This window comes from Xenopus tropicalis, chromosome 10, assembly GCF_000004195.4.
Source record: "Xenopus tropicalis strain Nigerian chromosome 10, UCB_Xtro_10.0, whole genome shotgun sequence".
Taxonomy (NCBI): domain Eukaryota; kingdom Metazoa; phylum Chordata; class Amphibia; order Anura; family Pipidae; genus Xenopus; species Xenopus tropicalis.
Genome location: NC_030686.2, coordinates 20,328,128 through 20,340,951, shown reverse-complemented (window position 1 = coordinate 20,340,951; position 12,824 = coordinate 20,328,128). Strand labels below are relative to the sequence as shown.

Below are 12,824 nucleotides of genomic sequence, written 5' to 3'. Positions count from 1 at the left end.
GAAGGCTTTCTTTTCCCCATTACATGCTAAATAGGGTTTATGATCATTTATCGTAAGCGCCATAGAAAAAGAATCCAATTTTCACATCTTAATAATGCAACCATGTTAGAAATTATATAGATTTTTCTTTCTTGTTTTATGAGTGCTGATCAGATTTATCTTCCAGAACAGAATCAAATCTCCTGAGTGTGAGTGTTGAGAAACGTCAATTCAATGCTAGCAAGATCTCTGTATGGCACAGATACATTATTACTGACAACTCTAAAAGTCAAAGGCGTATTGTCTCTCACAAAATGTTAAATGGACAGGAGTGAGCAGTTTTAGGGGGAAGATGCTTTTGATTTCCTAGATGCCCTAAAGCACTTTGTTTTGTTTAAAGTCCATTGTTTGGCCTTATTTTTTTTATGGTTTTCAAGAATCTTTTGCAAAGATGAAAGGTATTGGAAAACTTGTCGGATCAAATGGAACATTTTAGCACAGAGGAAGGAGAAAGTAATCTTGTGCAAGGTCATGGGGAGAGCAGCAACATGGAAAAGAACAGCTGACAGATAAGAGAAATAGAAAAACATGAATTATGTATACAGGATATGGGAAAGTAGAAACAGAATTTGTTTAAAAATAAAGTTCTTTTTTTTTGGTTATTGATAAACTGCTTTTTTGTATTTATTGCTTTTTAAAGCAGGGTTAGAACTTCCCCACTTCCATCTGATAAAATATTTCTTGTCCTTTATGGATGCTCACCAACCAGCCCCCCTCCCCCTACTATCATTGTAGGATCTGCTTCTAATTTGGTTGTGGCACTATCATGGTGGAAATATTATATCACTATGACATTTCGGTTTTTGCATGTATTTTATTGTTTGCGTCATTTTTTCCCTCAATATATTTATATAGTGGTTAACAATTACATGTTTGAATTAGATGCACTACTAAACTGCCATGGGGCCAGCCATTCAAACAAGATAGGACCCATGTTTGCATAGCAGATAACGGAGAAGCTCTGCAGAATACAGTGGGCTCAGTTCTTACACAGGAAGACAAATAAATGCCATTTATGGCTTTCTAAAGGATTACAGAAAAAAACCTTTCTCCTAGAATCTGAATATTATATTCTAAATGCACTTTTTTTTCTTACAAGTTTTAACACTAAGCTTTCCTTAAAAGAACTGTTCAGGTAACTGCACTAGACAGGACATATTTCTCCTTTCAACAGAGACTGCAGAACTTTGATCCAGGAATTTGGTCCAGGGCTATTTGTAGAACTTTTCAAAACTGGCTCTTGCCTGCATCAATATCAACAATTTATATTTGTGACTAAATGAGTGCAAACATAAAACTGATGGACGTGTCTTTTTCCTGCTGCTTGTTCTTTCTCCATTGTGGAATAAATATATGGCAACGCCCTCCTCCTCCATATATAGAGGAGCAGCATCTGTTTAGCTGGCCATTGTGGCATCCTGACCACTCACCATAGAAATGTGCATTGTTTCACATACACTTTTGAATTCCAGTTCTGATTCAGCAGGGTCCTGTCACCGAACTTGTGATTGATACAAAATGCCTTTTCTCACCAGTGCTACCATTAGCAGCTAGGTTTTTAGCCTCAAGCACTGCAATGGCAAATAGACCTCACGTTGTGTGATGATAAAAGCTAAAAGAGAGAATGCAAAATGTTATTGTGGGCAAAAAGATAGAAAGATACTGTAGATAGATAGATGATAGATAGATAGATAGATGATAGATAATAGATAGATAGATAGATAGATAAGAGAAAGAATAGAAAAAGAGATATATTGAGAGATTAGTGGTGTAACTATGGTTTTTGGGGAGGAGCCCAGTGCAGAGGATCAAACCCTTCCTGTCCCTCTTCTTCTTGCCTATATGCGTTCCTTGCCACTCGCATATAAATCCCTGCTCTCCTACCTGAGAACTGGCAGAGAGCGGGGATTTATATGCAATAATAGAGAAAGAATTCATATGGGTGCTTGAGTAGAAGCTTACCTTTCTCTTTACTTAGATGACAAGAAAGAGCCCAAGCTTCATGGTCACTAGAGGTGCTGTGGGGAGAGTTCTTTCTTCTTTTTTAAATATTTAGTTATGTTGTGGGTTCTCTTAGACGACTTGCATTTGGTCGTTTTTATTGTGTGTGAATTATGTAAAGTTTCGTTTTGCGGCTGTCCAATTTAGCATTTCCACTAGGCTGCATAAAAATAATGATAACAATCAAAATACAACCTTACATTCTGCTTTTTGGTTTCTATGGTCACTCACCAGACAGAATGTTTAATTCTAGGTTAAAGAGGGGTAAAGTCGAGAGGCAAAAAATTCACAGACTCAAGCACAGGCACAAAAGGCTGCATTTATAACTTATACATACAAGATACCAAAATGTAATTTTAGACCTGTTTTATAATGTAACTGTCAGTAAAAGGCATCTGCTGAGAATAAAATGCAATATGGCAGCTCTAAATGCATTGTGTAAATGCATTCACTTACCTGATAGCTGGTGCTCTATTGATCCTCTTTTGTCTTCATTATTCGCGCTGGCTGCACATGCACAGTAGAGTGAAAAGCCACATTTAACAAAAAAGCCAGCTTTTTGACTCTACTGCACGTGTGGGCCCCGGGATAAAACTAAAAGGAGAAGAAAGGAATAGGATTGCTCATGTGCATGTACCCTGGGCTGGTGAGATTTTCTGCTAAAAGGATCACCAGCCTGAGGGAATCAGGTAAGTGATCTTAATAACTGGGGGGGGGGGGTGTCTAAAATTTTTGCACAGCCCCCCCCCCCCCCCGTGATTTCAAATTTACATCCTCTTATAAGGTTAAAATTAACCTTTGATATGGTGCAGGTAGCAGAAGTCTATGACAATTTGACATTTGTCTTTAATGTTCCCATTTTGTAACTCAAAAAAAAACATTATTTTTTTTACTCTGCATTTTTCAAACTTAAAATGGTGTCTGCTTTCTAAGAGTGGTCTTATCCTTTATTAATGTGGTACCACCATATTCTTTACATTGATTGTTCATCACTGACATCAGTGAAGCTTAAAATCTATTACAGTCAGGAGTCAGTTTCATTAGAAGCCCATTAACCAGCCTTTGTGTTTTAGAATACCCTGAGCAAACCAAAGGAATTCTGGGAGTGAATTCCAAACTCTTAAAAAAATCCCATTTACATGGGTTTATCCTATAGGCTACAGCTCACCCACTGGGTTTGAAGCTGAAGCCAGGACAATAGCTGATCAGATTCCCAACTACAGACCGGTTTTGCCCTTTCTGGGGCTCATCAGTGTAGGGTTTTCTGATCAGCTTAGGTAGAGTCACCATGTGGTTCTACAAACAAATAAATTAGGTTGAGGAGACTGCCTCATACAGACAAAAGGAATTCTGGGAGTGAATTCCAAACTCTTAAAAAATCCCATTTACATGGGTTTATTCTATAGGCTACAGCTCACCCACTGGGTTTGTAGCTGAAGCCAGGACAATAGCTGATCAGATTCCCAACTACAGACCGGTTTCACCCTTTCTGGGGCTCATCAGTGTAGTGTAGGGTTTTCTGATCAGCTTAGGTAGAGTCACCATGTGGTTCTACAAACAAATAAATTAGGTTGAGGAGACTGCCTCATACAGACAAAAGCAAACAAAAGGAATTCTGGAAGTGAATTCCAAACTCTTAAAAAATTCCATTTACATGGGTTTATTCTATAGGCTACAGCTCACCCACTGGGTTTGAAGCTGAAGCCAGGACAATAGCTGATCAGATTCCCAACTACAGACCGGTTTCGCCCTTTCTGGGACCCATGTAAATGGGATTTTTTTAAGAGTTTGGAATTCACTCCCAGAATTCCTTTTGTTTGCTTTTGTCTGTATGAGGCAGTCTCCTCAACATAATTTATTTGTTTGTAGAACCCCATGGTGACTCTACCTAAGCTGATAAGAAAACCCTACACTACACTGATGAGCCTCAGAAAGGGTGAATCCGGTCTGTAGTTGGGAATCTGATCAGCTATTGTCCTGGCTTCAGCTTCAAACCCAGTGGGTGAGCTGTAGCCTATAGGATAAACCCATGTAAATGGGATTTTTTTTAAGAGTTTGGAATTCACTCCCAGAATTCCTTTTGTTTGCTTTTGTCTGTATGAGGCAGTCTCCTCAACATAATTTATTTGTTTGTAGAACCCCATGGTGACTCTACCTAAGCTGATAAGAAAACCCTGCATTACACTGATGAGCCTCAGAAAGGGCAAAACCGGTCTGTAGTTGGGAATCTGATCAGCTATTGTCCTGGCTTCAGCTTCAAACCCAGTGGGTGAGCTGTAGCCTATAGAATAACCCCATGTAAATGGGATTTTTTTTAAGAGTTTGGAATTCACTCCCAGAATTCCTTTTGTTTGCTTTTGTCTGTATGAGGCAGTCTCCTCAACATAATTTATTTGTTTGTAGAACCACATGGTGACTCTACCTAAGCTGATAAGAAAACCCTGCATTACACTGATGAGCCCCAGAAAGGGTGAAACCGGTCTGTAGTTGGGAATCTGATCAGCTATTGTCCTGGCTTCAGCTACAAACCCAGTGGGTGAGCTGTAGCCTATAGAATAAACCCATGTAAATGGGATTTTTTTTAAGAGTTTGGAATTCACTCCCAGAATTCCTTTTGTTTGCTTTTGTCTGTATGAGGCAGTCTCCTCAACCTAATTTATTTGTTTGTAGAATACCCTGAGGAAACCCATACATTTTTGCACACTACCCAGGAAGCCCTTTGGATACAGGGGATTTGTATTTGAACCCTTCAATTAAAGTTGTAGGGATTTGATATGTGGGATATGATGATAAAAGCATAGATAAAAAGAAACAAAAAAGGAAAGGAAAGAAGGAAGGTCCCAGATTCCCAGAGATGGATGAGAAGACAGCGAAGATAATGCAAGATTCAGCAATCATTGAGATGACAGCACAGGTATAGGATCTATTATCCAGAATGCTTGGGACATGGACATTCTAAAAATCATTTGAACATGAAATGAACCCAGTAGGATAGGTTCACCTCTAATAAGAGATTAATTACATGTTAGTTTGGATCAAGTACAAGGTACAGGTATAGGATCTGTTATCCAGAAACCAATGCAGAAAACTCTAAATTATGAGAAGGCCTTCTCCCATACACTCTATTTTAACCATATAATTTACATTTTTCAAAATGATTTCCCTTTTCTCTGTTATAATAAAAATAAAGAAGTATTTGATCCCAACTAAAATATAACCAATCCTTACTGGAGGCAAAACAATCCTATCGGGTTTATTGAATGTTTAAATGATAATAAGAGATTCATTACATGTTAGTTTTGATCAAGTCCAAGGTACAGGATCTGTTATCCTTGACTCTATGGAAGATAGCCTTCCCATATTTCAGTACTTCCTGGATGGGTTTCTGGATAACGGATCACAGATCTGTACTAATGATGACTTGAGCAGTAGAACTAATGATTGCTGAATAAATAACAAAGATATATATTTTATATTACTCATGCACTGCATTCATTTTCTTGTACTGTTAATCCTTATTGAAAGTAAAATGTTTCTTGTAACAGAAGGTACTCACAGTTGATGTGGCGAGGTCGGCCCGAACCCGCCCGACCTGCAGGTCCCCCGGATATCGGGCCAGCATGCACATCACTACTACACAGCATTACATTAAACCCAAAAAGCTTTAACTCTCGTTATGGAAGAAATCATGCATATTACTTCTCTATATACTTGTAGCGGGCTATACATCCAGAACACAACTATCATTATATAGCATTGTAATCACAGCTTGTAGCCAGTATGTTGAGTTAGCTCTAACCTGTGCAAGATATTGGAACATGGGAAAGAGGTCAATATATAACATCATAACTTAACATCACCGTTTGTACACCAAATATTAAACAGCAGTAACCAATCCTCCTAAAAAACTGATCCTGAGCGCAGATGTAGGGGAGCTGTGTATACTTGTCTCTCCTCTGTGCTGTTACTGTGTAAGGAGGAGGAGCCCCCACCCCCTGTGTGAGCTGACAGGAAGGAAGTGATAGAAGAGGGTGCTGCTGGGAACGAGGAAGCAGACAGACAAGCAAGGTGTTGGTAGCTCACACAGTGCTCTGTATAATAAAGTAATTGGGAATCCTCCCCAGTGGCAGAAAGCGCGCTCTCTTAGGGTGCGGAAGGAAAGGGGGTCCTGTACAGGGCTCTGAAGAACAAAGCGTGCTCTTCTCAGGGCACGGAAAGCCAAAGGGAGTTCTAAGACTCTGAAGCACTTGCCACATAAGTGGGGGATTCCCCTCAGCAGTTCAGAAAGTACCACCTACTGTATGTTATGTGAGCGAGGTTGCCCCTGGCTGGCAGGCTGTATCTATCTCTGCTAATTTAAAGGTATAGCGTCCTGCCAATAAATCCATCAACCTTTCCTGTGTTTGTGTGTTGTGGATCAGAGAAGTTTCCCAGGGAGGGGTACCGCAGTCCAACCTGTCCTGACCCTGGGTGGAGGCACGCCATTATCAGTGTACCTGCCCTTCCATATAGCGGAGGCCCAGGGCTCCTGTAGCGCCACACGCAAGTGAATGCGTGCTAGATCTCATGCAGTAGTAAAAGAGGGCTACATTTGGAGGCACTGCTGAGATCAAAGCAGAAATCACTGCAGATATGCCATTAATAACGCCAGCCCAGGTCTATGAATGGGCCCTAAAGGAAAAGGTGAACCCAGACCATGTATTTGCCATTGATCGTGTACCACCTGAAGTTACACTGGAAATGTTAGAGAGTAACCTGTCTAAATACAGACATTTGGAGGGTGCACATCTGATAGCAGATGAAGGATCAACCATGGACGGTTATGCAGTCCTGCTTTTCAAAGTGAGTGATCCACTAAATTCAGAAGTGGGGCCATATGCTGTGTTCCCTGCGGGTGATTTATCAGTAGGGTGCCCCCTGGTGTACCCCAGGCTGTTGTTGCCCCCTGGAAAGTTGAAGCACCCAGTCCAGATGCAGGCTACACCAGTAGAAAAAGGAGGCTGCTGCCGTCACTACCCTGCAATGTGCAGCACACAGTAAAGCAAGAACCGCTTGTAACTGAGACCAGTGAAGCTAAGGATGTCAGCATTTCAGAGCATCCCTTGACTGACGCAATAACCCAAATGACAGAGGCATTGGCTCAGGGCTTGCAGCTGAGCCACTATAAAAAGCTAAAGACATTTTCAGGCACAGAGCCGGTTCCTACAGGGGAAGAGGGATTTGAGACATGGAAGGAATCTGCACTACAAGCGTTAGATGAGTGGGCCTGCTCAGAACAAACCAAGAGGCAGCGAATTATGGAGCATGTCCGTCCCCCTGCAGCTAGTATTGTGTTAAATTTTAAAGCCAGTCACAAAGATTACAATGCTATGGACATAATTGATATCCTCACTTCAGCATATGGGAAGCATGAGGACCCTGACCAGTTATTGGCTGACTTTAAACAGATGAGACAGAAGTCTTCTGAGGATGTATCTGCATTCACCCTCCGTCTAGAGAATATGCTGCGGAATCTCTTGTCAAAAAAAGTGATTACAGCAGAGGAAGTAGATACACTACGTCTAAAACAATTACTAAAGGGGATGTCCCCATTCTTCCCCATGTATTCCACGTTGCAGATACTCCTGAGGGATAAAAGAGATACCGGCTTTATTGACCTGATGAAAGTGATTAAGCAAGAGGAGGCAACCCTACGCTTTGCTGGTACCTCCCGGGTACCAAAGCAGAACCCTGCTTTACCCACCTCGAAGGATATTAAGGTAACTGAAAAGGGTGTACCATCAATAACCCCAATCCGGAAAAGGTCCCCGTCAGAGTGGCATAAGGGGGTACCTGCCACTACCCCTACCAGTTGTTTCGGGTGTGGCAAGGAGGGGCATTTTGTTAAAGACTGTCCTGAGAAAGATTCCCCTAATGCAGTGCAGACAATGTCATGTGGGAAGCCAAGTAGCTACCCCAACAAGGTTACAGAACCCTCTGCGATAAAGGACAGAAACATGGTGGGCCCCAAGTCCTTGGTGGACATCCTGTTAGATGGGCAGCCAGTACAAGCTTTGTTTGATACCGGATCACAGGTCACAATAATCCACTATAGTTATTACCTGCAACATCTAGCCCACAAACCTTTACAGCCCGCTAGAGGCTTAGAATTGTGGGGGCTGAATCAGCAGGCCTACCCCATACATGGATTGCTACAAGTGACTATAACCATGCCGAGGTGCCATGGTACACTGCCTCTGTCCCAGGAAGTTTATGCTGTGGTCTGCCCAGATACGGGAAACCCTAACGCTGCTCCCATCATTCTGGGAACAAATGTTAGAGAGGTACGGACTACCCTAAACCCTTCAGTCGCTGGGACAAAAGCCCCTAGGTATTCTGACCATGGTCCAGAGGTTGTTTGCAACACCTTCACAGTTACTTACAAGTATGGGTTGTTACGCCATGTTGCTGGGCAAACTGTTGAGATTCCCCCAAGGTCCATTAGGACTGTGAGAGCACTAACTGATGTAAAACCTGAGATGATGAAAGGCTATAGATGTGTACTGGTTGAAAGCCCCTCCGAGGCAGTGGCCCAGAATGGGTGGAAAGTTGTTCCGGAGAAGAAAGAGTGGGGCAAGAAAATACCCCTAGTTGCTCAAGTAACTGTTCAAAATCTCTCTCCATATGCTGTAGTAATCCGGCCTAAACAGGAGTTGGCGTATTGCTACCCCGTTCATGAGGTTTATGACCTTGCAGAGGTTCAGTCCACCCCAGTATCTGCTTCTGTATCAAACTTGGCATTTGATTTTGGGGATTCCCCTGTTTCTGAGGAGTGGAAGCAGAGGCTAAGTAACGGTTTACTAGAACGCAAACAAGTCTTTTCAACAGACGAAATGGATGTAGGGTGTGCTAAAAGTACCCAGCACACTATCCGCTTATCCGACTCCACTCCATTTAGGGAGCGGCCTAGGAGAGTCCCTCCCAAGGACCGGGAGGATCTCCAGCGCACCTTACAAGAAATGAAAAGGCGAGGAATTATTGCTGACAGTCGGAGCCCCTATGCTTCCCCTATAGTCATCGTGAGGAAAAAGGACGGCTCAATCCGGTTGTGCGTGGATTATCGTACTTTAAATAGACGCACTGTGCCTGACCAGTACACTCTACCTCGAATTGAGGAGACTCTGGAAGCCCTTAATGGTAGCAAATGGTTCACTGTAATGGACTTACGCTCTGGCTATTACCAGGTACCTATGGCATCTGAGGATCAGGAAAAGACTGCATTTATATGCCCCTTGGGTTTTTACCAGATCACAAGGATGCCCCAAGGTATTTGTGGGGCCCCAGCTACCTTTCAGAGACTTATGGAGAAGATGTTGGGGGACCTGTCGCCCCGAGAGTGCTTGGTGTATCTGGATGATATCATTGTGTTTGGGACTACCCTAGAGGAGCATGAGCAGCGTCTGATGAATGTGATTGACCGATTAATAGCAGAAGGACTAAAACTGTCAATCGACAAATGTAAGTTTTGCCGCTCCTCAGTAACCTATGTAGGCCATGTGGTCTCTACAGAAGGAATAGGAACTGACCCGGCCAAGATTGAAGCGGTGGTAACCTGGCCCAAACCCCAAAATGTCACTGAGCTGAGATCATTTCTCGGGTTTTGTGGTTACTACAGGAGATTTGTAGAGGGGTATTCAAGAGTGGCCCACCCATTAAATGAATTGTTGAGGCTTTCTAATGTGCATGGTGAAGAGACAAAAAGAGATGCTAAAGCCCCTTTTGGTGATAAGTGGACTTCAGCCTGTGAAGAGGCCTTTGTTCAGTTAAAGAAAAGGCTGACAGAAGCCCCTGTATTGGCTTATGCAGATGCTCACAGACCATATGTCCTCCATGTTGATGCCAGTTATGAAGGGTTGGGAGGTGTCCTACACCAGAGGTACCCAGAAGGGCTGCGGCCAGTGGCCTATCTTAGTAGGAGTCTGGCACCCAGTGAAAAGAATTATCCTGTGCATAAACTGGAATTCCTGGCTCTTAAGTGGGCCATTGTGGACAAGTTGCATGACTTCTTATATGGAGTAGAGTTTGAAGTACGAACAGATAATAACCCTCTCACATATATATTGACTACTGCTAAACTTGATGCCACAGGGCACCGTTGGTTAGCTGCACTGTCAAACTACTCTTTCACCCTCAAGTACAAACCAGGGCCTAGGAATATAGGAGCGGATGCTCTCTCTAGACGACCGGGTCTGCCTGCCCTGGAGGATGATGGGGAGTGGGAAGAGATACCCAGCATCGGTATGAAGGCCTACTGTGCTACAGCTGCTGTAGTGGATGACAAAGTGGCTTTTTCTGAGTTGAGGGTCGTAGATTCTGTTGGTGGAGGGCAGGAGTCTGTACCACCTATGTACTGCTGTCCCATTGCTCTAGTAGGGGGAGAATCCCAGTTAATCAGTCACAAGGACATGGTTCAAAGCCAGAAAACTGATCCTGTGATAGGGCCCCTGTGGAGAGCGGTTAACAGCAGAAATCCTGCTTTACTCAAGAAGAGTTTGCCAGGAGGGTATGAATTTTTCCAACGTGACTGGGGGAAGTTCTGTGTGGAACAAGGACTGTTATACCGGTTGATACCATATCATAATCACCCTGGGAGGCAGCAATTAGTGTTGCCCCTTAAATTCAGGAACATGGTGTTAAGGAGTCTGCATGATCACCATGGACATCTTGGAATGGAGAAGACTTACGGGCTGGTCCAAGACCGCTTTTTCTGGCCTAAAATGAGAGATGCAGTTGCAAGTTACTGCAGGAAGTGCCTAAGGTGTCTGCAAAGGAAGACACTTCCGGTCCTCGCTGCCCCCATGGGTCACCTTAAAAGTTCAGAACCCATGGACTTGGTGTGCATGGACTTTCTTTGTATTGAGAATGATTCGAGGGGCATCGGTAATGTTCTGGTAGTCACCGATCACTATACCAGGTACGCCCAAGCTTTCCCCACCAAGGACCAAAAAGCCTCCACAGTCGCTAAAGTACTATGGGAGAAGTTTTTCATTCACTACGGGTTGCCAAGTAGATTACATTCTGATCAAGGCAGAGACTTTGAGAGCCGTCTTATTAAAGAGCTTTTGCAACTGTTACATATTGAAAAGAGCCGAACTACTCCCTATCACCCCCAGGGAGATGCCCTTCCTGAGAGATTTAACCGGACATTGTTGGACATGCTAGGTACCCTGCCAGTGGAGGATAAAAAGAGCTGGAGCAAGCATGTGGAGGCTATGGTGCATGCTTATAACAGTACTCGGCATGATAGCACTGGTTTCTCTCCATACTTCTTGATGTTTGGGAGGGAGCCAAGGTTGCCCCTTGATGTCCAGCTGGGTGTATCTACAGATGGAGTGAGTCATCGGGACCACTTTCAGTACGTTTCCCGATTGAGGGAAGGCTTGACTACTGCCTATCGTTTGGCTGAAGAGAATGTTAGCAAGTTGAATGCCAATAACAAAAGGAGGTATGATCATAAAGTCAAGCACAGAGAGTTACTTCCAGGGGACAAAGTGTTATTAAGGAATTTAGGAGTGCCTGGGAAGCATAAGCTGGCTGACCGTTGGAGAAATGAACTATTCGATGTGGTGAGCAAGCTGCCTGGGATTCCGGTGTACAAGATAAAGGGACCAGAGGGTCGAGTAAAAGCCTGGCATAGAAATCACTTACTCCCTGTATCTCAAGCAAGTGATGTTTCTACGGGTATTGACATTGAGGAGGGTCAAATGGAGGGTACTTCTGACTTCCCCAACGCCATGGAAATCCCACCTACGGTTCAACAGACCCCTATGGATGCTCAAATGCCTGAACCTGATGAGGGTGGCAATGATGTAACTCAGAGTGACTCTCTTCCTTCTGAGGACTGGCCTATTCCTGTCAGGGATAATTTGAATCCTGCATCCCTGGAGTTTGTACCAAGGTCTGAGACAAACCAGAGGTTGTTGCTGAGTAATGGAAACCCTTCTAATGAGGATTCAGCTAGAGGACTCCCCCCGAGAGAGGTGAGACAGGGTGCACGAGTTCGGCAGCCCCCACCTGTACTGACTTATGATACACTGGGAAATCCTTCTTATGTACCACATGCTGGCAGGGGCGGGCCAAGCCGACCAGGCGCCCTAGGCAACCCGGTCAGCCAGCTCGCCCCCCGTGTACTTTCGCCCATGCGCAGTCGAGGGGGGCGGGGTTTGCGATGCGATAGATCATTGCCCCCACCGCATGAGAGAGCAGACTAGGGGTAGGCAGGAGGGGTTCCTGCCTGGCGCCCCCCAATGGTTGCGCCCTAGGCAGCTGCCTCTTCTGCCTACCCCTAGTTCCGGCCCTGCATGCTGGACTTTACCATGCCTGGGTAGGGGCGGTGTCCAATCTGGTAAATATGCTGCCGGTGTTTGCACCACCAGGACTATACTATTATTGATTCAGTTTATGAAATGTGCCTTGGTAAGTATAAGGTTGAGTATGTTGCATGCAGTTCCTTTTCAGCTAGTGGTTATGTAAATAGGCCCTGTGAGCTAAAGCAGGCCAGAAGATTTTGTATGCTTCAAGTTATTGCATTACTTGGTTATATTTTTTTATTGTTTGTCAGCCAGGAGGTGACAGTTTTTAAGCAGGGGGAGAATGTAGGGGAGCTGTGTATACTTGTCTCTCCTCTGTGCTGTTACTGTGTAAGGAGGAGGAGCCCCCACCCCCTGTGTGAGCTGACAGGAAGGAAGTGAGAGAAGAGGGTGCTGCTGGGAACGAGGAAGCAGACAGACAAGCAAGGTGTTGGT

The 12,824-nt window shown here is 44.0% G+C and overlaps 1 protein-coding gene across 1 annotated transcript; it reads left to right on the top strand.

The window, feature by feature from the left end:
• Positions 1 to 6,672: 6,672 nt before the first annotated feature.
• LOC116408001 (paraneoplastic antigen Ma2 homolog) lies at positions 6,673 to 8,124 on the top strand. Its single transcript, XM_031894613.1, has 3 exons — positions 6,673 to 6,882; positions 6,972 to 7,799; positions 8,074 to 8,124. The coding sequence occupies exons 1-3, from the start codon at positions 6,673 to 6,675 to the stop codon at positions 8,122 to 8,124; spliced, it is 1,089 nt and encodes a 362-aa protein (XP_031750473.1).
• The last annotated feature ends 4,700 nt before the right edge of the window (positions 8,125 to 12,824 follow it).